The sequence below is a fragment of the Stenella coeruleoalba genome, assembly GCF_951394435.1.
Source record: "Stenella coeruleoalba genome assembly, chromosome: 13".
Classification (NCBI taxonomy): Eukaryota; Metazoa; Chordata; class Mammalia; order Artiodactyla; family Delphinidae; genus Stenella; species Stenella coeruleoalba.
Window position 1 is genome coordinate 8498743 of NC_137159.1, and position 24873 is coordinate 8523615.

Sequence of the window (24873 nt, forward strand, 5' to 3'; positions counted from 1 at the left end):
CTGTATGGGACTGCGAGGTTTGCATTTCCAAAAGCAGCACTGTATCGAAGTGGAGGACAACCTTTTTTTTTTTTTTTTTAAGGTAATGGTTTCATGTATTTCGTGTCTGGTTATCTGAGGGGTCTATCCTAACTAGTGGTTCAGAGGTTCTGTCACATAGCAATTTAAATGGAAAAAGTGCTACTCTTACCAAAAGCCTTTAAAAAGCTGCATTTTTCTATATTAGCAACAGCTGTTAACCGTCTGCAATTCAAAATGCTGATCTTCCTTGCAGAATTCAACATGTAGCAAAACCATCTGGCTAAGAAGGTGGCTGTCACATGCTGTCTCAACCTGGGAGACAGCTGTCCCGGGCACACAGCAGTGCCGCGGGCTGTGCGACGGCTACATGGCTCTCAGCGCTGGGGCGTCGTGAAGAAGTGACCCCACCGAGGTCACCTTCTCCAGGTGAGCTGCCCTCGTGGTCACCTCTCTCAAGAGTGCCACTGAGCCAGTGAGAGCCCACAGGGGCCCCTCCCTAGAGAACCTGCCACCAGCCTCTTCCGCTGCTGCGTTGATCAAGGGTTGTCATTGGCAACCCAGTGGGCAAAGCAAATGCTCAACAGGAGGATGAGCTGTCAGGCAGGCCTCACATTCCCGAATGGGAGCCTCAGGGGAGCTCTCTGGGAAACGTTCCGATAGACATGAGATTCACAGGCAAAAGCGATTCTAAATAGGAATGACTTCCTATATAGCACAGTGTAAGTTCATAGTTTTATATTATTCTAAGACTAGCAATTAAATCAACTAATTATTAAATTTAGTACAAAATCCCCTTTATGAGATGTAAAATTTGCAGTTACCAAGAAACAGTGATTTAAAAAAAATATTTCAAGTTGTCTGAAGTCCATTATGTCATGCATTTTAAAAAAATATCAGTGGCAATTGCTCAAGCCTTTTGAAGTGAAAATGACAATCTCATTATTAAGAACATGAAAAATATTTTTGGTAAGACAGTGATTTTATTCAGAAGATAAACTCGGGTATTTTAGAAAAGTATCCACCTGCTTGTTATATTAAGTAATTTAGTAACTCAGATATGCTTTCTTGTCACGAGAGCCTCAAAGCCCTCAGCTACATGTGTGTCATCCTCACTGAGCGCCTAGGCCATACGAGCAGGGAGCCCTAGAGTAAGTAAAGACCATGTGGGTCTAACATCCAATAATCAGATAAAAATACTCCGTTTAAAGCAGAAGCTATATAGGTGCTTCTTTAATCTTTGGAAGCTCTTACATTATTGGACTATTTCAGATATGGCTTCTCCATTTACAAAGAAATGTACACACTTTTCAAAAACTACCTATCAGTAGTAAATGTCAAACTGCTTTGAGGAACGAAGAAGAAGAATTTGTGAACTGTGACGTTACCTTTTTATTTACATGTTAAAGAGGCTGATTACTGGTTTAGCTGGCTGAATATATACTACACATGAAATTACAGTCAAGATTACACTTTATTTTTAAATTGTGCTTATTTTCCCTCAAATGTTTGAATTTGGATTGAGTTTACAAAATCTGACTAATGAGGCTGATCACACGCTGACTCTATCACCCAGTGTTTAGACAAGCTCCAGCCTGGGGCTGGGGCCTGAGTTGTGGAGAGAGGCAAGCCCCTGCTGTGGTAACTGGTGTTTCCTGCCGCAGGGGCCAGCCTGCGTCCTAAGGCAGAATACTTTGATCCCTCACAACGGCTGCATTATTTTTAGGAGTCTATAGTACACACCGAGGTGGCCTTGGATAGATTTTTAGAAAGAGGGATTTAATTATTTCAAAGCTACATGATTTTTTTAAATTATATCGATAAATTATTTCAAGGACATCTATTTTTTAAAACAAAAAATTAAAATTGAAACCCCAAGTGGCAACTAATTTTAGTGACAGCTCTGTTTTTCCTTTCCGGAGGGGATCTTCCCCTTCAGAACTCATCTGGACACACGAGTGTCTTGGTGATCCTGAACATCTAGTCACCTGCGCTGACACTGCCTCAGCGCTAGCATTAGCTCAAAAGCAACCTGAAAACCTTCACCAAGTATCAGTGACTCCCCTTTCTTGAATCATCTTCCCATCTTTGTTTCATCCTGCCTGTTACTTACTAAAGCAGGAAAGATTTCAAATATATATTTAGCCTGACTTCGTAAGGCCTTGGCGACATGAAAACTCAGCTCAAAGGCACGCTGAGCTTCCTTGCTCAGATATTCTAAAGCACCACCACCCCCAGCCTCGTCTGATCTCGTGGTGCGCTGTCTCCATCTCACCTCGTGACTGCAGTTAGAACGTACTACCTCCTGACCCACCCCTGAAGAGAAAACCCAAGAATCTTAGCCCCTCTCCTTCCATCCATTTCTCTTATCTTAGCAGCCAAGCCTACAGGAAGGCCTGGTGGGCACCATGACAGCCGGGGGCAGACAGCTGGGGACAGGCCATGATGTCCGTGAGGCCCCGCGGGAGGTGCCGGGGGCGGGGGCGCTTGTCTAGCTGGCCGCGGCCCCCATTTGCTGGGCGGGCGGTGGCACCCGGGAAGAGGAGGGGACACTCTGTGGGGTCAGAAGGGCCTCCCTCATCTGCGCATGGTCTCTGCCAGCCCGGAGGCGGGCACAGCACGTGTCACCCCGGGGGCGGCAGGAGTGCTTTACCCAGAACAGGCTAGGAGCTATGGAACGTGAACCGTAGGCCCTGCCTGCCCTCTTTCCAATAAAGGAACGAGATGGTCTCAGAAAGTCGACTTGTACACCTTGATGTGGAGGAGGACAAGTGGTGGACACACCTCTCCACAAGAGTCACAGGCTGGCAGGACTTCACCTGTGACTAGTGTCATGTTGCTACAACTCAACACCACCAGTCACTTGGCATCTGAAGAGAGACTCCCTCCTGACAGATGTCAGGAGCTGCGCCACAGAGCAGCCACCTCATTCTAGAAAAGACAGAGCGACCACACTGCACTTGTGAGGAGAGTGGACTCAGCTGCCCCAGGCTCCCCCAGTGCTCGGGTCTAGGACACAGCAGGGAGGAGGATGCCCCTTCATCTTAGAATTTAAAGTCTGCACCTGCCCTCTGTCCCCCACTGCTTCTGCAGTCGTAACTGCCTCTACAGTTCCCGGAACCCAGACTCAGATCTGAGGCCAAACCAGAGAAACCCCAGAGTCAGTTCTGGAAGTCTGGGGGAGGGAATGGAGAGGCCAGATTTTGTGGTGGACTGGGTTTGCGTGCATGGCTGGGGGTAAAGTTTCTGGAAAAGCCAGCTTCTCTAAATTCACTCCAATGTTTCTAGAGTGGTGAAAAGAAATCCACTTCCATAAAATGCAATATATGGGAAAGCCAGCTGGGGGCCAAAACAGAAGCACAACATAATCGGAGCTGGAAAACAGAGAAGCCACCGCCCGTTTCTCATGCAGGATCTGTGGGGTTCCCTGTCATCTACTCTGCTGCCTTCAGAGGTGTCCAGCCACCGTTTTCCACACAGGAATGTTAAGGTTACAAATCCTCCCATTTTACAGACGTTGCCGTGTTAAAATTAAGAGTGATAAGAACAGAAACCAAAGTGACCTTTTCTCTCTCACACCTCCATCTGGCACAACTGCCCAAAAGTGGACCTTATTTTTTGGTAAATTTTGATTTTTTTTCATAATTAACCATATTTGATTTGTAAGAGAGAAAAGGTATCTGGACTTGAATCTGGAATTAAAGCAGGTTTTTTTTTTTTTGATGAAAAATGCTATTTCAAGAAAAATAAATGTATCTATAACTTCAACAGCCTTTTGCTACTCTGTGCATTTGTTCCTGGATCAGTTTAATGACAAAGATTTAAAAGAGTAATTCTAAAGTCACATGCAATATGTTACTTTTATGTGCCTGATTTGATACAATGAGCTACCGTCCTCACAGCTTTGTGTCATCCCAACTTGGAAATAGTAACGTAAGCAAGGAAATGTTATAATTCTGCAAACTGTTTGCTACTATAATTTCAGGGACTACGCTTTGAAATGAAAGCAGAAAGTACATGTCCTATTAAATAGGTTTATCTAGATGAGCCAGTTAGAAAGCATCTACACTTTTCATTTCTCTTCAAAAGGAAAGGAAGGGTTAGCAGTACATTTAAAGAATAGTATCAAATATACAAATTCTTTCCTGACAGAATTCCTCTCTCTAGGAAACAGGGCACAAGAGATAATACAGGTAATAAATAGTTTTACATCAGAAGGTAAGAGATTTGGTACAAGTAATTCCAGGCCAGCTAAACAAAGCAGTAACAGAGCTCCGTAAGAACATGTTACAAGCACTGAAAACGCTACAGAATTTAAATGAACACATCCTCTTGGTGAAATAATTTGGCAGGTGTTTACAATTCAGAACAACAAAATGTCAAACTGTAAGGCATGAAATACATCTCGGCGGACCATGCTCTGACACGCTCCTTCTGTCCAGTCGGGTACACGGTGGCTGGACATGTCTGGCACTTTTTTTTGGTGATTTGTTAATTTCTCATAACGATATTCATTTGCAACGCAATTTGGCCACCAGGTATGCTACGCTCAGGAAGAGCCACGCAATCAGTAAATTGGGGCTCAGAGCTAGTAAAGGGACGGAACAGAGGAGGCTGGGGTCTAGTCTTAAGTCTCGGATGGGCACCAGGCCGCTCAAGTTCTTCTGGGTGACTACCTCCCGTGTTCCAATGCTGTGAAAAGGAAGAAGGTTGGGAGAAAGGAAAAGAAAAAGGGAAAGAAAATAAAGGAAAAGGAGAGATACATGCAATGGATTTTCTCAAAAGTGTGGGGAAAAAAGAGGAGAACCAAAAGATAAGATTTAAAAAAACATGGAATGAAGCCACAACACAAAGAAAAAGATGATATGCAGAAAAGGGTGTAAAAGGGACCAAAACAAAACGAGCACAGTTACAAGAAAAACAGGAGAGAAAGAGAAGGGAAAATAAGAAGAAAATACTGTAATCTACTGAAAACAAACACGTGTAGGCCGACTAAATGGTTTTCCATGTTCACACCCTCGGCTGCCAAGCACACGCCATGCTGCCCTGCCATGCTCGCACATGCGGCCAGACGTGGACTCCAAAGAGCAAGCTGAACATGAAGAACCATCGGGGCGTTTGACCTTCTCACAGGTGCCTGAGCGGCAGGTGGTGCAACTTATTTCGCCAAAGCTGCCTCCTGATTAAACACTCACACGATAACCGTTTCCCTTCAGTATCAACTGCAGGCAGAGCCCTCACCAGACTCGCCTTACAGCGGCAGGGTGTGAGCTACCGTTCCGAGTCATCGTTCTGTGAGATGGGGTCTACCAAGAATGGAGTCCAACCCAGCTCACTGGAAACTGGGGGTCTGTCCCCCTTTGGTGCTACCGAAGAAATGTGCTGAGGTGAGGCTCCCGGAGGACCCTGGATGCGCCATTCTCACGGGGGGACGCTTCTCATGCCACGAGCACTGATCACGGGGTCACGACCCCCGCCAGGGCAGTCTCGGGGGCCACTGGGGCTACTTAGGAAGGCCCACTGTTGTGTTTCGGTCCCTGCACTGGGGACGGAGGGGCACCACCAGCAGGGAGCTGGAATGGGCTCCGACGGCAAAAGCCAAGCGTGCGCATCTCTTCCCAGCTCCCTGGTCTGTGGTGTCGCTCGGCAGCCTGAAACAGGCGCTGGCGGGAGTGTTTATGCCACAGAAATTGGCAAACCAGACAGATCAGGTTTTGTTTTTGTTTTTGGAGAGAGCTGGCTGTCACGCACTTGCTAGCACCGCACTGGCCAGTGCTCACCCGGGGCCTCCAGGACACAAGACAGCCGAGTGTCAGCCCCGCCCCTCCCCCAGCCCACCTGCCCCCCAGCCGCCCTACCCCGCTGCCTGCGTGCTCTGCTCCTCCGTCGGGCAAGACGCAAGCCAGAAAGCAAGAGAACCACCGCAGGGCATGGCCAAACCACCTGCTGCCTCCTTAGGGCTCCGGGCTGCCCCGCGGCTCCTGGCCACGCCGCAGCCAGAAACACCAGCTACCGACCAGCCACCTGGGGCCTGCAGCCTATGAGCACACACGTCTTCCCCACACGGGATAATCCAAAAAGCAGAGACGTCGGCGGGGGGTGGGGGTGGGGGTGGGGTAACAGTGTCACATGGAAACAAATGCATGAGGTCGGGTGGACAAGGGTGGCGAGCACGGCACCCGGGGCTGGTGCTCTGAGGATCCCGAGGGCGGCAGAGGCGAGATGGCATCGAGCTTTGCTTTGGTTTTGAATAACTTCTTCAACGATTATTAAGGTAACATATGTTCACGGCAGAGGTTTTAGAAAATTCAGAAAAACCTAAATAAACTTTAAAAAGACATCCATGATTGGAGACAGATGGGGGTTTCGGAGAAGCAGAGGGAGGCCAAGGGAATGATGCCCGTCCCATGGGAGGAGGGTCCTTCCCTACTCAGGATCCCGGGGTCCCTGCCGTAATGTAGGAAAGCAAGGCCGACTTCCCAGGCTCAGAAGCGCTCAGAGCAGTGGCAGGATGATTACCCGGAGGGTGGGTGGGCAGGCCCCCGGGACACTGGGTGCGACTGGTATGGGAACAACCTGTCAATTTGTATTAAAGGCCTTACAAGGGTGTACACTCTTTAACCTAAGGAATCAACAGGGCAGACGTGGGTAGGAGAAAACACAAGGGTATTCACTGCACCCTTATTAAAAGTGCTGGCACACTGTACACAGCTTAAAGATTCAAGGACAGCAAATTGGATAAATTATGGTGTGCTAAACATGATAAGGCCCACATTCATTAACCTGAAAAAAAGCTCACAAGACAGTTAAGTGAGAACAGTAGACTAAAACAGTGGGCAGAATTACACATCTAACTGCATCTGTTTGTGCATATGTTTTGTGTACTATTCAGGGACTGGGTAAGTTGACCAATGTGTGGGTTAAGCACACTCACACTCATACGTATGTATCTGAACATGCATCAGGATGTTAGCAGTGTTCCTTGTAGTAGCAGGAATACGGAGAATCGTCCTGTGGGCTATGGGCTGGTGCGGGAGTCACTGGGGTAGGGGCTTATGTGGATTTTCTGATTTTCCTACAAGGAAACCCACGTGATCAAAGTTGTGAGCGAGGCTCGTGTGTTGTAAGCCTCCCAGTTCACCTGTGCACGTGTGGGTAACTGCCCACGGCCCCTTGGCGGGCTGCAGGCCAGCAGATGGGGCCGCCCGTGTGTCTAAGGAGCCACCTGCTCCCTGGTCGCCCCAGACCTTTGTGCTCAGACGCAGTCAGAACAAACTGTTGTTCTCATCGAATGTGTTCACGAAGCCAAGACTGGATAGAGGGGTACCAACTGTACGCCTGACGCGCGCCTACGGCACGGACCTCATCCTAGTATCTGCCCCACAGCTAGAGCTGTGTCCCTCCATTTTTCTCGTCTCTCTGCAGCCGGCGGCCTGCGTCTCACGAGCGCGGTCCTCCCCTCCACCTCGCAGCTGACCGCACCAGGGACGCTGAGACCCCACCGCCTCCCTGAGGCCGAGGCAGGGAGAGTGTGAACTTTCTAAAAGTGCATCAACAGGCAGCCCTGAGGTCACGAGGTTTGGGTGAACTTGGAAAGACCAAACAGGAACAAATGGTTCCAGTTCTACAAAACGCTACTGTCAAGAGGCAGGCGCTCAGGCATCGCTTTCGTGTAAGACTGTGAGAAGGTGAAACGGCAGAGACATACAGAAAGGATAAGAGAATTGAATGCTTTGAAGAATTTGGTGAGAGGACAAATGGTACAGAACACTCAGTAGAAGTGACTTGGAAACGAGACTAGAACAGCATTGGCGGCCACATGGAAGAAGACAGGAGGAGCAGGTTTCTTATCCTTTCTTTTGGTATGTGAGGGGAGGTGCTCCCCGGCAGTGCCGGAAACAAGGCATCGCTCGGCAGCGGACAGAGTTTTAGTCCCAGGTTTCATCTTGCAAACACGCCTGCTGCCTCGGAATCAGAACATCATTAGGGCAAGGTGGCCACGGCACGGGGACAGGGGAGGGGCTGCTGCCAGGAAACACTCACTGGACACTGGGCTCATGAAAGCAAACCCAGCCCACCACTGGGAGAAGCGGAGCCAACCGGCGCAGCCTGCGGACGCTCGGTCTCCCCTCGGTTTGAAAAGAGACAACGCGGGATGGGAACAGCCGGGGCCTGCTGGGATGCCCGGGCTCTGAGTCGCACCCACAGCAAGATGAGTGGCCGGGGCACACCGGGCACCAAAGGGCAGCCACACGGCCGCCTCCGAGCTCACCACCTCCCTCCCCGCTGCCTCGGCTCGCCCGCTTCAGTGCGGTCCCACTCAGACACAGTGCCGGCTCTTTCCCCCCCCTGACTCAAGAGGACACTGGATGTGATGGGCCTGGAGTTTGACTCGGCAGACGTGGAGGAATTTTCCAAAGCCAAACTAGAGCGCGGCCGCCGGGCCCGGGGGACTCACCTGCGCATGCACTCCAGGGCCTGCGTGAAGACCTGCGGGGCCATGCCGTGCTCGTGCTGCAGGATCAGGCACTGCTCCAGTGTCACCGACATGGCCGTGCGGTCCTTGGCGCTCTTGCAGCTGGTGAACCGCACCCCATTGAGGCGGCGGCAGACCTGCCAACGGGAAGGCAGGCTTTACTTAGGCCTCTCCCACAGGCCTCTCCCACAGGACGCTGCTGCCTCCCGGGGGCCCCGCCGTCTGCTCAGCCACATTCCCAGCTCTGCCCGGACCAGCCCTTTGCTGCCCACCCCCTGGGGTAGGTCAGAGAGCTCCCAGGATGCCCAGCCCCCGCCAAGTCTCTAGGCCTTTCTGGAAGTGACAGCACAGACCCACTGGTCTGTACACGCTTCCTCGTCTGCACAGGTGGGAACAGCTCAGCAGACCCACTTCCCTGTGGCCACCTCCTGCCCACCAGGCTCCCCTCCAGCTCGACCCGGGGCCCTGGTACAGGACCCAGCGCACCTCCCCTCCCAAGTGAGGAGCTCCCGTGGAGGGCAACCCCCCTGCTGAGAAAAGACCGCCTCAGGGCACCTCGTCTCCCCATGGAAGGACACCTGGGAGCATTTGCTCTGCATCACTGGGAGCAATCCTAGGCACACAGTCCCCGAATCGAGAAAGCTCTAGAACAAAAGACTTTTTTTTTTTGGTATAAAGTTTGTGGCAGCCTTGTTTGGCAACATGACCAGCTCTTAAGTGGATGTCAAACTATCTACAATTTTTATTTATCCCATTTTGTATACATATTCATACTTTTCAGTAAGACAGTATTCAGGAGTTTGATTCCAGGGTGCTGCCCCAGATCCCCTGGGGATGTGAAATCATCCAGGTGCACGTTACACACAGGTGATGTGCACCCTTTCACACGCCTAGGTACCAACTGTATACCGTATCACCTTTCTGAAATGTGGAGCCCTGTGAATTCTAACACCTGCCCACGAGAGCTTCAGATAAGGGCCTGTGGACCCGTAGGAGGTGCTGCATTGTGAGAACAACGTGGGTATCTCACGAAGAACCACGTGGCCTAACGCCACTGGGCTCCGTGACCTGCTCTTGTCAGAAGAACACCAGCTGCAGGCTGCCCTGCAGACGGCCCCGCGGCTGCTTCTCGGGCCAAGAGGCCCCAGCCGAGACCACGGCCACGGATGCCGCTCCACAGAGGGCAGTGTGGCCCCAAGCACTGTGTCTGAAGGAGGACAAGACAGAAAGGACCCAAGCAAGTTCAGCCACGACCATCAGGAGGAAGACGGGCATCTTGTGAGAACAGATGACAATTTTTTTAAAGATTCTAAGCAGCCCCTAAGCTAGGTGAAGAGTGAATTAATAAAACCATAACTGATGAAGTGAACGGGGACGTGCTCACTAAATTCCACAGGCTGGAGAGTTCATGACCCAGACGCGTGGCATAAACCAAACTAAAAACAGGGTCAAAGAAAGTTACACTCATAGATGGTGGATCCAGAGCTCCATGAGGTTCTGGAAGGTGCAGCAGGGTGGCCACAGGTGCATCCCTGCACAAGAGGGAAGCCGGCAGCACCAGGCTCCAGGCTTTGTGGGGGGACTATCAGCCACTTCGGGGTGCTGGCGGGTCTCCCCATGTGTGAATTAGGCCCGACTAATAATATTCCAACTGTGTGTGTGAGTCCCAGTGTGGACAGGTCCCCTCACCAGGGTTGAGTGAATGACGAGCTGTGAAACTGCTCTGATACCCGGGCTCAGAGCAGGAACTCCACAAACAAATTGGTGAGAAAGTATCTGAGGTCTTCAGGGGAAATGAGGAGATCTGAGCAGCAGTGTACTAGAAATATTGTTTAAAGAGATGGCAAAGGTCCCAGAGATCTCCCTTTGAACCTATTAAAAGATGCAGCAGGTCGTGAGCTCTAGCTGGTTATCACTGTGCGGGCTTCGGAAGGGGACAACTGTCACCAGCCTGGTTATTCCACGTCCGAGGGGGTAGACTCTGTGTCAGGCTTATCGGAATTCAGGCAGCCCTACGGTAAGCAACTCGCGAGCAACTCTCTTTGTGTCCTTATGAAGAAACCTGTTCTCTTCACTCCTGGCTGAGGTTTTAATTTGTTGTTGTTATTAACATTTTTTCCCTCACCTCAGCAGCTTGCCAGAGAATGTCAACGTTCTTGTTCTTCCTGGCGTGCACGTTCTGACCCAGGAACCGCAGCAGCTCCGGCAGGCACGTCTGGCTCCGAGATCGAGGTAGGCCTGGAAGAGAGACGGGGTCATGGAGCTGGGGCCGCCCACGGGGACTTAGCCCACGGCAGCCAGCGCCGCCGGAAACGGCCAAAGGATGAGTCCCGGCCGGAGCCAGAGGTTCAGTGTGATTGAAGCAAGAAGGGAGGCCTGTGTTCAGGGACTGGGCCTGGTGGCCAGCACGGTGAGCACTCCGTTACTTTCACTGCCACCTGCAAAGGGCAACCACCTGGCCTCCTTTCAGTTCTTTCGAGGGGCTGGAGGGGGAGCTCGGATCATCGAGAACGGGAGGGAGTGAGGGAGATCCATCAGGTCTTCAGAACTGCCGCCAGGGCTGGAGGATGCTTAGGGCCGGGGGTGGCGACACTGAGGGGGCCGCCACCCTTGGGGGAGGTGGGAAGGGCAGCCTCCTCCAACGCGACAGTGTCCAGGCCGCTCCAGGACCCCTCCAGCTGGAAGATCAGTCAGACCACCTCACCTCAGAAGCCTGGGATTTTCAAACACCAGGACCACCAGAGGAGAACAGACGAGCCTCGAGGTCCCATCTACGGAAAACAGCCAGGGGGCCTGAATCCGCAAATCACCACCAACTGTGGGATGAAACTATGCACCCGTTTCCACCGCACAACCTTCCCGGCGCACACAGGATCCCGTGCCAACCACTTCACGCTGCTGCTCGGTGCCCAGCACCACGCTGCTCCGGGGACCGGGCCCGAGGGCTCAGCGCGTGACGGGGGCTGTGGGAACCCAGAGGCTGTGAACCAGAGCCTCCCGGAGGAGACGCACGACCTGACCTCTGGCCCAGTTAGCGACACTGGCGCCCCAGCAGAGTTGGGGGCGCTTGCTGGTGGGCCCCATCTCCTCAGCCTCGCGGACGAGCGTAACTACCGGGCTGAGGGCCACGCGGGCTGCGGCACCCCCGGCGTCCTGGGCCGTGGGCAGTGCTACCGGCTTTTGATCCCGCAGGCCTCGCCCTTCCCGGGCCTTTACCCCTGGGGCCATGTCTCACTGGAAACTGCCGCCCTCCAAAACGTTGAGCACAAGTCTCCCCCTTCCTGACCACAAGGCTCCTGATCCCCCAGCGTGGCCCTTCCGTCTCAGGGTGCCCTAGCCAGGGGGCTGGCCCAGCACACGCTCCCGTCCCCTCAGTCCAAGCCTGGGCAGCCGGCACTGTCCCCGCCTCCAGAGCAGTCGGAAGGTGGGTGTTGGCCACAGGCCACCTGGCCTGACCCAGGTTCCTTGGGGGACCTGCCCTCCATGCCTCAGTGTCACTATATGTCAAATGGGTATGAAACCAAGCCTGCCTCCCAAGGCTGCTGTGGGATCAGTTAGATAATTCATGGCAAGTGTGTAGAAGGCCTGGCACGTGCAAGGACTTGACAGATCTGTCACTGGTCACTATGAGCACTGTGGAAGAACACGAGGATGACCTGCTTATCTGGGATCCTTCAGCTGAGTCCTCAGAGAAGCATTTTACTGACTCTTAAACGTCGTCACTTTCGAGCTTGGTGCAGCACACGGGGATCACCCGGGGAGTTTCTAAACTCCCGAGGCCGAGGCCCCGCCCTCTACACTCTGAGCTGGGCCCCTGGCCAGAGGATTTTCCCAGATTCTCCAGTGAATTCCGATGTGTGGTCAGTGCCAGAGCCTCGACGGCTCCAGCAGCACCCGTCCCAAGCCTCCTTCACGGCCACCAAGCCCAGTGCTGGGCTCACGCCCTCAGTTCATGGGGAGACTGAGGCCTCCTGCCTGAGCTCCCGTGCCCACACCATGTCCCCCCACTCGCTCGCGGGCCCCGACCTGGCCCTGCAGGATCTCCAGTCCTGCCATCCTCTGGCATCTCGCAGGCCTGTTTTTCTAGCCCCTTCGCTCGGGCCTTTAAGACCCTTCCATCCCCCATGCTCCAGGCATGTTTCCTGCCTCCGCACCTGCCAGCCCTCAGTCCCTGCCGGCCTCCGGCCACTCGAGGCCGTGCAGCGTGGTCACCCACCCGCGCCACTGCAGCCTCGCCACATGGCGACTGTGAGATGCCCCTCAGACGCCAGCGGGGCCCCTCGGCTCTGCGCCCACCTGGCCCAGCCTCCATGCGAGCCCTCCCCAGGGTCTGTCCTCAGCCCCTTCGTGTCTTGCACGGTGACCCCGGGCATGAAAGCAGCCGACCACATTGGTGACAGGGCGGGAGGCAGGGGGGTGTCAGCATCAGCATCAGAAGGTCGCTAAGCAAACCTCAAACCCCTCGAGGGACGAAAAACAGCGGGTGGGGACCTGCCGTGGTGAAGAGATACTTACAATCCTCTGGCAAAACCTCCTTAAACTGCTCGAAGTAGGAATTTAACCGCACCAAGCTCTCCACGTTGATAACTTCTTGTAAAGACGTGTCGCCAAACCTTCAGAGGTCACAGGGGGACACCGTTAGCTGGCTAATGTCGCTGTCTCTAGCGCCATGGTGACCGCGTTAAAGGTAACGATGTCGATTCTCTCGATCCTTGTGGCGCACGTCAAGATTCTAAGCCACGTTCCTCCCCCCAAGCTTAAGGTCATGTCTCCCGTGTTGGTGACAAGTCTGAATACGTTTCATGAGCAGGAACCCTGCGTGACCTGTGACAGGCATGCTTGCGAGACACCCAGGCCCTTGGGCAGCCCTGCCGCGCGGCCCCGGGTCCCCGTCTTCCCACCCCGGAGGCGCCCGGGAGTGGGGCCGGCAGTGGGGCTCTGGCTGGGGAATCAGGACAGTCCCATCTTCAAATCGGAAGTCGCCCTGCTGCTGGATGACCAGACCCGAGCAGTTGTTCCTGCTGGATGGAGTGCAGGGCCCCAGCCCTCCCCTCACCACACAGGGAGCCAGGTCCGCGGGGAGTTGGGAGGGAAGCCACCCGTGAGGAAGGCGCAGGTGCTCATCAAACACGCAGCCCTGGAGTTCCAGGCCTGGACGCACGCCCCCTCCACCACTTCCTGCCCAGCGACCTCCGTGCATGGCAGCCTCTTCACAGTCCCAAAGTCATCCCTCGGGGGGCAGGATGCCCTCCTGTGGGTCCACCGCAACCCGACCACCCCTGATGCCCAAAATGCCTTTTTCTCCTCCAGGCACCTGCTCCCCGGGGGTCACCCTGGGACACAGGTGAGCTGGCCTTGTTTAGGAGCAGACAGGCAAGCAGAGCACAGACCCTGCCTCCCGTGTCCCCCGTCCACTGCCCTGTCCTCCGCCACCTGGCCCTCTGCTCACTCCAATCTGGCCTGGCCTCAACCCTTTGCAGAAACCTTTCCAGAAACACCTTTTTCAGAAACCACTCTTGCAGTCAGGAACAGCGGCTGCCAGACGCAGGGGATGTTACCTCCTCCTGGGGCCCCGACACTGCCCGCTCTCCCTCAAGTGGGCACCTCACCTCTGGCCACACCTTCCGGATCTCTGCTTCCTGGGCTGGCGCCCTCAGCCTAAGGCCAGCTCTCCAACTGCCCCCAGCATGACCCCTCTCCCGGTTAGGACCAGCTACTCACCACCCACCTAGAGGCCTGCTCTGTTCCTCTCCTTATCGCCTCTCACACCTGCCCCGCTGAAGACCACGTCTCGGCTCTCTAGTCTGTCCCTTCCCATCTGCACTGCCCCTGCCTGACCCAGGTCACCGCCTCTGGCCCGGACTCTTCCCGACAACCCCCTCGTCACATCTGGCCCCTCACATCTTTCCAGCACATGGCCGGCAGATGACCTTCTTCAGATGTGACTCTGATGGTGTCCTGTCCCACTGAAAGGTCTCCGACCGTGTGGGGAGGACCCTACACCTGGGGATCAATGGACACTGACCACTGGGCTCAGAGGCTCAACAGGAATATGGCATGTCGTCCTGGAGACCACATGTCCTTAACAGCAAGAACTTTCAGATATCTTTCAGTTCTAAAACACATAGATCACATGCATGTAATGACGTGACAGGAAAGGTCTTCACGTACCAACAGAAGGTCATTAGAAGCTACACACACCCAATCCCCTCCTCCTCTCCAACACCTGCACACACTCTTGCACACGTGGGCACACGTGACTCTTCCCTGCTGCCTGGCAGGTGACCCTGGAGGAGTTCACGAGGCACAGGCCTTTAGGACCAAGGTGTGGCTCCATGCCTGCCATCCAGGCCTCTCCGTCCTCACCCCTGCTCACTGCTGCCTGATACCTGAGCCTCCGGCCCCACGTGGCTTCTCCCCACCTGCCTCTGTTCAGGCTCCTTGGCCTGGGACGCCAGGTCTCTCCTCCACCTCCTCATATAACCAACTCCTACTTACTCTTTAAAACCCACTTCCAGGAAGCCCTCCCAGACCCCCTGAGACCTCACTAGGGCCCCTACTCCCTGCATTCATCTTAATCCGCGCAGCCACCTCTCTCTGCTACCAGCCCAAGTCTCTCGAGGACACGGACCTCGTCTGGTTCATCTTTGTGTTCCAGCACCAAAGACGAGCCCGGTATGTGGCTGAACTTAAAGGAAGGAGGGATAACAAAGTCCAGGTGGCCCTCGGAGCCCGAAGAGGACTAAGTACACGCTCTCCAGCAGCTCAGCGACCGACGGATGCAGCCCCTGGCCCACAGAGGTGGCCCGGCACGCACCTTTCGGCCAGCGTCTGCTGCTCGTTGATGCCCACGTTGAAGAGCACGGGCTGCACCCGCAGCAGCATCCCGCTCTGGATCTCCCGGGGCAGGACGTCAAACAGGGGGCCCGGCAGGGGGATCCGCACGTTAAAGCCATCCCTGAAATGCAGAAGAAGAGGAGGGTCAGGCCTGCGACAGGGAGATGCGAGACAGGCGAGCAAGGAGAGGAAGGCCCTGCTGGCCTCAGGACGGGACAGCGGCCTGGCCCAGCTCGGAGACCTCCTAGCTGCCGGTCACCGACCTGTACAGGGCTGTGAAATGAGTGTAGCGGGCTGGGATGAGCGTTTCCAGCTGAATGCAATGGAATAAAGCAAAAATGAAACGTGCATCACATGTGATGAACACAGATGAAAACTGCGCTAGTTCTGAGAATCAGAAAAACATTTCTACCGATTTCCTGTGATGACGGGCAGCATGTCGGTTGATGCATTAGAAGTAGCCTGAGTGACTTTGAAGGTCACGTTCCTCAAGTCCATGATCCCAAGACTCATGTCCTCCAGCATGGCCAGCTCCTCCCCTGGAGGCAAGAGAGGGAAAGGGCTGTCAGGCAGAGGGGACCTGCGCTCTCCCCTGGACTCAGCGTGGCCACGAAGGACAGCGATGAGTTCAGGGCGGCAGTGACGAGGCGGTGAGAGTTGGGGGGAGGCTGTCCAAGTGCCTCACTTCTCCGTGAGTAAAGCCCACTACTGAAGTCCTATGGCCACGTTAAAAAGCGCAGCTGGTGCAACCACGCCTTGTAGTTCCCGGCCCTTTCCTGGCGAAGGGAGGGGTGGGGGACCTACACGTGGGAACCTCAGAAGGCAAAGCCGGCTCTTTAGGTGTTGTGATCTTTCCGTATTCTTTAGACCTTTTGATATTTCTTCAATGTCTTAGAACTCCAAAGATTAACAAATACTTTAAAAAAATTATCCGTTTTTACCTTCTAAGAAGAAATAAACAGAAAACGAAGGTGAGGAGAAGAGAGCATTTATAAGACAATTTGGAAATACCAACAAATTTTTAAAATACTCCTACTGTGTGACCCAGCAACTTTCCTTCTAATAATTTAGTGGGTGCAGAAACGGGCCACAAGCGGGTGTGTGTGTGTGTGCCTGTGTGTAACTATATAGGGCTTTTTTTAGTTCTTTGTTACCTATCGGGGTGTTTGGATACATTTTCATCAGTACGTGTTACCTGTGTACCAGAAAACCACTCAGGGAGACGAGAGGGGGCCACACACGGAGGCTCTCCCAAGCCCAGCCCAGGCGGCTCACCGTAGGTGCTCAGCAGGCTCTCAAACTGGGCGAGCAGCCCGATGGTGTAGAGCTGCCGCAAGAAGCCGTCGTCGTGCAGGCAGTTCCTCAGCTTGATGACGAAGCCACAGATCAGCGCCGTCAGCTGCAGGGAACAGACACCGCCTCACCTCGCGCCTGGCCCGCCCCGGTTCCTGCACCCGCGTTGCTCTGCCTGCGGCGGCCCCTCGCCCTCGGGGGCTGGGACCAGGAGTGCAGAGGCCACGGGAGGGCTCGCTTCCAAAGGTCCGTCTGGTTTTGGTTCAGCTTCCGACCCGACCTTGGGGTCACTCCTGGGCCAGAACCTTCTGGAAGCCCAGAATGATTTCCCCACGGTGAAAGGAAAGGCCTCTATGCCCGAAGATCCAGAGCAGCACCGGCTGGAAAGCGGGGTGCTCACGACGAGGGGCAGGAGCGGAGAACAGGGTGCCCCGTGCACAGCCCCAGCCTCGTGGGGACAGGAAGCCGCAGAGAACCCACCAAGCCTCTGCCAGCGTTCACTCTGCTAATCAGATGACTGCACCTGAGAACTGGTGATGCTCATCTAAGCTCTTCCCTCCTCTGAAGGGAAATCGAAATCACCGGAATAGAGTTGTGCCTGAGCGGGCCTAATACCTGCTGCTTTATAAACCAGAACACAGATTGCGCGTCTTCCCTCAATGAACTCCTCTGCAGGGAAGAACAAAGGTGGCACCAGGGCCGGTGTGACCCCAGGCTCCTTGGGGCAGGTTCCCAGGGAGCAGGTGTGAAGCTGGACTGTCCTGAGCACCTGCGATCCAGCAGCTCCCCTCCCCCTCCCTCCAAGGCCAACACCCAGGCCTCAGGCCACACGGGCAAAGCCACAGGCGGGAGGGCAAAGCGCCACGCTGGTTTCCTCACCGGCAGAGAGGGACAGGTTCACCTACCGTCTGGCAGAAGACCACGTCGCGGCGGTACTGCAGGCTCAGGAAGGTGGCGATGGTGGGCGCGCTGTCCTGCATGAGCAGGAAGACCATCGCCTTCTTGGCCTTGTCGCTCATCATGGCCACGCAGTCCGTGAGGGTGGTCAGCAGGGGGTACAGGGCCTCGCTCCACTCACCTGGCACGAGGGGCGGTCGGCTCAGAAGGTGGCGCTTCGAAGGCCCCCGGCCCCCAGTCCCGCACCGGCCCTACCACCCCGCCTGCCCCTCCCGCCTCCGCACGGCCCATAAGTGGCGCCAAGTTCAGCCCCGCTCTCTGCCCTCCTAGCCTGAAGCTTCTCCAGCAAACGCACCATCAGCCCTCCTCGGGGACCACCGACACCCCCTCTGGGGACTCTACACACTCACGGCCCCGACTGTTCCTTTCGAGCAAGATGACAGCGGGCTCTGGGAGTCATGACTCAGCAAGGACACACTGTGTCTGCGGAGGCCAGTGCCTCCCGGCACCGCCATCCCTCGCGGGGTACCTGCTGTCTGGCTTCTCTGATCCAGGTGGCGAGGCAGAGCCCCGGGCTTCCGGAGCAAGGCCAACCCAGCCTGGCCGAGCCTTTGCGCCGCGGGCGCAGGCCCCACCCACGACTGCGGAAGGACCCTCCCCGCCTACGCAGCCGCAGCCCTCAGCGTCCCCGCCTCCTGCGCTTTCTTCCCCGCCGCCACCTTCCTGCCAGACTCCCCCTATTCCTGGCTTAGTGGGGTTTTTCAGTTTTTGGAATATAAGGAAACTTTGACCCTGTACCAAAACAACTTTTTAAAAATAGAACCTCAGGGGAGAAAAACAGAGTGAAAGGTATTTTTGGCTTTGGCTCTTCTCGGTCCTTCCTATTTGGAAGACATTTAGACGAGAAAAGACATGCCCCCATCAGTTATATTTTTTTAACAGGCCACCAAGCCCAGAAATAGGCACTGGATCATCACCACTGGGTGCCCCACCCGGAGCACGGCGAAGGCAGTGGTGTGCAGCCCGGGCAGGGCACCCTCCTAGGATGGGGTGCATGCGGGTCACAGGATGCCCGTGGCCGTCGCCCCACCCAGGACAGGACCTGGCCTCGTGAGCAGTGCAGCTGCTAGGATGGTCAGCTCCGTCTCAGATAAACAGAATCTTAAAAAGAGAGAAGGGAGCTGTGGTTCTGCTCTCTCCAACTGTGTGCTTCACGCTTTGCTGAGAAACAAATTCAGAGAAACGCCTAAAACCTACAAAAGGACTTCCCTGCACTCAGTGTTTGGTCAACGCGGATTTTCAAGTCTACGTAGCCATTCAAAATTTGGAAATGATCTAAGTGTATATGCAGACACACTCTACGCGGACAAGGATTTCTACCTCTAGTGGAAAAAAGCAGGCTTACATTTAGAAAGTCTACAGCAAAAAGGTCCTGGCAAATAAATCACAGTGGAAAAGAACCCTGCATGGAGGAGTGGAAAATGTGAGTCCCAGGCCCCAGCTGCCACTGAGCAGTGGTGGGTGAGCCGTGGGCAGGTCCCCTGACCCCTCAGCCACAGGGGCCCTTCGCGGTGAAACGGGGTGACTGTTGTGGATAATATCCACGTCTTTCTTCCTCTAAAATTCTCAGAGACCACGTTTTTGTTTCTTTGAAGAACTCTGTTGAATCCATGTCAATTATATTCAACAACTGTCAGAAAAGGCCAATGGGCGTTAAGTTTTAATAGCCAAGTAGTTTTGGGAAAGGTAGGCAGTCATTAAGACTACGCTTCACCTCAGAAGTAAATGCTCTTAGAGCAAGTGTTGCCAATTTTACTTTCTGTTCCACTTAACCTGAATATATATATGTAATCACTATGCAGCTCATGATCATTTTAACCTGAAAATGATCAGAATATACAAGTGGTCTTATGTGACTGAGCAAGCCCTCTGCATACAATTTTTTACTCTGCCTACTTCTGTTTAAACAAAATCCACATAAGAATGACTTAGTTTTGCTGCATTAGAGAAAAAACAACAAACCAGACCAAAAAAAAAAAAAAAAAAAGACACTGAAAAAAACTGTAGAATTGGAAGAATGGTTTAAAAAAAAGCACTCAGGGTCTGTTCTGGAGAAGAGATGTGGCCCTGGGCGGGAGTTGAGCCTGATGTCCGCCTAGAGAAGGGCTCAGCGTGTCTGGATGGCTCCGGAGTTCAATGAGAGCATCAACCAGCCCTTAAATCAACACCTGTGAGTGCCTCACTCTCTGTTTTCTCACTTAATCCACAGAGAGAGGACTAGTAATAGGGGTAAGGAAAGCCTCAGAAAGGCTAAGTGTCTTCCCAGACACACAAAAAGAATGGCCACTCGTACACACATCTGACTACGCAGCGAAGAGTCGTTGGGGATTAATACATTTTGGGTCAACGCGAGGGGAAACCAAACTTCAGAACTTCCAAACAAAATAAATTTCAGGGACAGTGATGAGATTTCTACCAGAACCTAGTTAAGTACAGGTGTCTGGGACGTTAGGGTTGGTGAAGGGGTTTACTCTGCCTCCTACATCGAGAAAGTCTGGCAATGAACAAAAAACACCAGTGCCTAAGCAGCACCCTTCGTGCTGGAGCCGATGCCCCTTGTGGGGCAAGCTCCCGACCTCACTGCTCACCTGCAACATGCACTGATGGGCGGCCAAGCCAGGACTGTGCAACTTTAGGTAGCTTTGCTTTGTGTATTTTTTTTTTTTTTTCCTCATTAATAGGGGAGGGAAAGGAGAAAGTAGGGAGAGAGAGAGAGAGAGAGAGAAAATGGCGTGTTCTAACTCAGACTAAATACAGCTCTGTGGGAAAAGCTAAAGGAACCCCTGGCAGGGGACCTTTTAGTCCATCTGACATCAGCTGTGGACAGGCCACCAAAGCTTCTGGAAGTGACAGAGCTCACAGAAGACGAGGAGAGCTGTACAAGCCAGGCTGCCCGAGTGCTGCCCGGGAACCCACTAGACCTCCCCTCGGCTCTACAAACTGCAGGGCTCGCAGAGCCGAGGAAAGCCCCGAGCTGCCTCGGGCCAGGGTCATGAGGCCGCCACCCCCTTTCCTGGCCTTAACTGCTGGGGACGGTCACCGCCACGGGGCTCGGGGGAGACAGCGCAGCGAGAAGGCACCGACCTGTCCGGCAGGTAAGCTGGGGGGACTGGGAGTCCAGAGGCAGGTGGGAAGGAGCCAGACCCGGGCCAGGGGAGGTGCTGGGGAGGGCCCAGGGAACCGGAGCTGGAGACCTGCTCGTGACCAAACTAACGTTTCTGGGGAGAGAAACTGAGGGGCTGAAAGTAAACTGGGGGGTTATGAGGCGCCCCATCAGATGACCCGCTGATGAGCAAATGGGGTTCTGGAGTCACGGCCGTGAGCGGGCCGTGTGAGCGAGAGGATGCTCTGAGAGCTGACGGGAATAGTGTGGCAAATCCCGCAATCACAGCTGGCTGCACCCTAGACATAAGGCAGGCGGCCTGCTGTCATATTTACATGCAGTCAGAGGGCGGGATGCAATCCTCAGGCTGACTGGGTAGCTGCTTTTTGGAGTGTAAGGGGAAAAAAACCCCCCAACATCGTACTTGGGGGTCTCATGCTCCCTCTGGGAAAACCACAAGCCACATCGAGGAAATTCGATACGAACTAGAGCAGGGGTCGGCACAGTTTTTCTGTAAAGGACTAGACAGTCGACACTTTAGGCTTTGAAGGCCACAGGGTCTCTGTCACAACTACTGGACTCCGGCACTGCCCCAAAGCAGCCGTGGACAGTACGTGAACGAATGGGCGTGACTTATTTCCAGGAAAACGGTGTTTACAGGAGCAGGCGGTGGACGGGATTCGCTCGGAGCAGTGGTTTGCCGACCCCTGAACTAGAGTCACAAACACTGATTTCTACATGCAAATGCAGTCCAAAAGATGCCACTTCTAGCGCTAACTCCACCCGAAGCCCACAGCAGTGCCTGACAGGAAGTCTAAGGCTGCAGCCAGGCTCAGAAGAGAGGAGGCTGTGTGATTACCGTGCCACAGCATCGGGATGGCTACCTCTTATCTGCCTCCCCCTCCATGGGACGCTCGCAAGCTCAGGTGAAATCACAGGAGGCGTCACGTCCCATCATGTACCTCTCTTAGCCAGGCCACCCACTTCAGGAAGCCTAATGCGCTCGTGGACACTAACTTCTGAAAAGGGTTTAGGACGGGAAAGTGACAAAAACGCATGTGGTAGCCTGCTTCTGGCCACAATACCAGCCCGACTGGCCCCTCGGCAAACCTAAGAAAAGTTGCTACATCCCTCACAATGAGGAAACTCCTAAAATGTTTTCCTGACTCTGGGAGTACAAGGTAACCTTTGACAGGTTAGCTACAAACACGCCCTGAATATTAAGAAGACGTCTGCAGAAGGCTTGAACGGAAACCACGTACCTGGGCTGGACTCTTCAGGAGGGGGGCTGCAATCTGCACAGAAATGGAGGGCGACACGGATGATTAAGGAGCGGCACACGGTTCAAACACGAGCAACTCAACGCTTAGCGCAACTGCGGCAGCAGCTGGCAGTAAGCCGGCTAAACTGAGCCTCGGAGAAGAGGCCGGGGGCCTGCCTGCCTCTTCCCCAGGAGTCACACGAAGGTGGTCGGGCTGCCTGGAGCTCCCTGCCCGATCCACCGGTGTCAACATGCATGTTGCTGGTACTTCAACATGACACACTCTTCGGGAAGAGCAGGTTAACGTGTCACAATGAGATAAAGCCCCCACGTCCATCCCATTGCATGTGCTGGAGCCCACGCTGGCTCACGACACCTGGAAGCAAACTTGCAGTGAGAGAGACTGACCGGTAAATCGAGCGTGCAGCTCAGAGCCCACCGCCCTGACTGACTCTAGAGCCCGGGCTAGAGGTCGGCTGCTGAGATCCAAAAGGTTAGGGTCCAGTCATGAAACCCATATACCAGACACATGCATGCCAATCTTTACGATGTTTAAGCCAAATACAAAACGTTTATGACTGAGGGAAGTCTGGAATTGGAACATCCCTCCAGGTCCCTCAAAGAATACCAAGTGTAACTCAATTTCACCTACACTGAGTCACATCGGGAAGTACTCGTTTCAAGTTCTCTTCTCCCTTAAAAACTCTAAAATTCCTGGTTAACTGGGTGTGCCACCTGAAACAAACAAGTTTGAAAAGGGATCGTTTGGGCTAAAAGCTTATTTTATTTTATGTCTAAACTTTTCAGTTCAAGAACCTTTTAGGATCCTGAAACAGGTGGTTTCAGATCCTCAAGAATAACTGGAACCAGCTGAACGGAGACTTTGACAACCTGGATTGTCCAGAAGGGTGGTGGCAGGGATCTTCTAATTGTCTTTGGCAATGACTTCTTAAACTGGCCAACGGGACAGAAAATAGAGCAAAATTAAAGGCCTCTGTATGCTGAAGACTTCAGCGTCTTCACTAGAGTGCAAATATCCTGAGACCGCCTGCTTCACACAGAGGGAAACCACCGTGGCGCGTGTGATGCACAGCGGTGACTGTTCAACATCTGTCTGGCTAAAATCAGAACTACCCCAGGCCTTGGAAAAATACAGACTTCTATCTCCCCATAACCCTTCCTCCAAGATCCCAAGGCTCTATGAGGAGAAGGGTTTAGAAGCCTGTTTTCATGATCTGCAGTGATCCCAAACTGCTGGGCTGGGACCATGCCTGAGAAGGGATCAGGGGTTAAACCCACTCGGTAGGCTCGTCTTTCAGTCAAACGGGAGAGAGGGATCTCCTCTTAGATCACAGAGGCCCCTGCGATTTGATGCCCACTGTGGACTGCTCCACACACATGCGGATTTTAGCGCACAGTCTCAGGGGTACGGGGACCTGGGGTGCAACCCATAGATCTCAGGTTAAGAGAAACCTGGTCCAGGGTTTGAAGGACTCTTCGGGGATGAGGAGAGCAGGAGAGAGTGTGTGGGGGAGGTAATGGAAGTCACCAAATCCTGACAGTTTGCAGACGGGTCACTTGGGTGGAAAACCAGGAGGAGAGGGAGGCTCACGGAGCCTCTGCGGTCCCCGCTGCGGGGGACTGGTCAGTGGGCCCTGCGGAGCCCTGACCCCAGGCGGGGCTGAGGCAGGGCGACTCCTTGATGAAAGATGAAAACCAAGGACCCAGGACAGGGTAGAGAATTGGAATGAAAAGAGAGAACGCCTTTCAAAGAGGCATGGAGTTGTTCACGGGCAGTAAATACGCCGGTGTGAACACAACCCCGCTCATTAGGCCAAAACAAGTGCCCCAGGAACCTGGAAGGGCATCAGGAGTCACGACAGAGCCCAGCTCTGGTCCCTGAGGACAAGAGACTGAGTAAAACAAATGGCTCACAGTCTGGTCTGTCCAGATCCTCCTGATCATGCCGAGGTCTGGACGGCTTCCCGGCTGTGCTCAGATTTTTAAATTAAGGACCACGTGCAGGTAATTTAGAGGCCTGTGGTTTCATAAGTTTCTTTTGAGCGCTGATCAGAGTCAGACTCTCTCAAACGCTTCCTACTCCCATGAGCACAACAGAGCTGATCTGTATGGCACACACAGGTACAAGTCAAGCCCTAAATATCACAAAGAAATGCTCCTTTAAATAACTTTAAAACTGCGCTTAAATTTGTCTATATATTTGAACAATAGGGGACGTGCCTAGAAAAAGAGGACATTTAAGTTATGAATACAACAGTATATCCAGTTAAATGAACTATCTCCTGCATTTAAAAAAATCCAATCAGTAACTTTTTTTAAATATGCAGAAAAATGTTTAAATTGCAAGCAAGACAATATTAAAGAGAAATGAGCAATGAACTTTCAGAAATTTTTTTAAAGAAACACAATTTACATTAAAAAAAAAAAATGACAGCACGAACAAAGACAAAACAGTTCCATGAACCAAACACAGGTTTGGGGAACTGAAAGTCGAACCCCTCACAGATGGCAGAGTGGAGGACGGGGACACCGAGGAAACACAGGCTCAAGTGAGAGCGCACCCTGAGGACAGACTGCAGGCGGACAGGAGGGGGAGGGCGTCTGACAAACCCAAGGAGGATTTACCAAGAGGCCCCGACAGGGGAGCGAGACCCTGCCTTGAATGAAAGCTGCCCGGTTCAGAAATGACAAGTCCCACTGCCAGCGGCCCATCCCTGGCCCAGCTGGGCCTTAACCCGCCCAAAGGGGGGCAAGGAGGCGGCGGCGGCAGCTGGATCTCAGCTGCCTGGCGCACAACCCCACCAGCTCTTCCGGGGAAAGGCCAGAGCTGCAGGGACCAGGGACCCACGGGTTCAGGAGGCACGAGGCCCCCCGCTGTAAGGCGGCAGCGGGGCAGAGCGTCTGGTC

The 24873-nt window shown here is 53.7% G+C and overlaps 1 protein-coding gene across 5 annotated transcripts in view; it reads right to left on the bottom strand.

The window, feature by feature from the left end:
* The window catches only part of INPP4A (inositol polyphosphate-4-phosphatase type I A), a 148636-nt gene that overhangs the window by 20739 nt on the left and 103024 nt on the right, over window positions 1-24873 (bottom strand). For 3 of the 5 annotated variants that reach the window (XR_013830998.1, XR_013830999.1, XM_079940581.1), the window contains exons 17-24: window positions 21947-21979; window positions 17530-17702; window positions 16607-16730; window positions 15744-15870; window positions 15312-15452; window positions 13010-13107; window positions 10620-10732; window positions 8477-8631 (exon numbers count right to left, since the gene is read on the bottom strand). Coding sequence is in view for 2 of the 5 variants with exons in the window: in XM_079940581.1 (XP_079796707.1) it covers window positions 8477-8631; window positions 10620-10732; window positions 13010-13107; window positions 15312-15452; window positions 15744-15870; window positions 16607-16730; window positions 17530-17702; window positions 21947-21979 (964 nt within the window). In the remaining 3 variants the exon portion in view is untranslated. Of the gene's footprint in view, window positions 1-8476; window positions 8632-10619; window positions 10733-13009; window positions 13108-15311; window positions 15453-15743; window positions 15871-16606; window positions 16731-17529; window positions 17703-21946; window positions 21980-24873 lie in introns of those variants that run through there. The other 2 variants (XR_013830997.1, XM_079940582.1) reach the window with 2 other exon arrangements.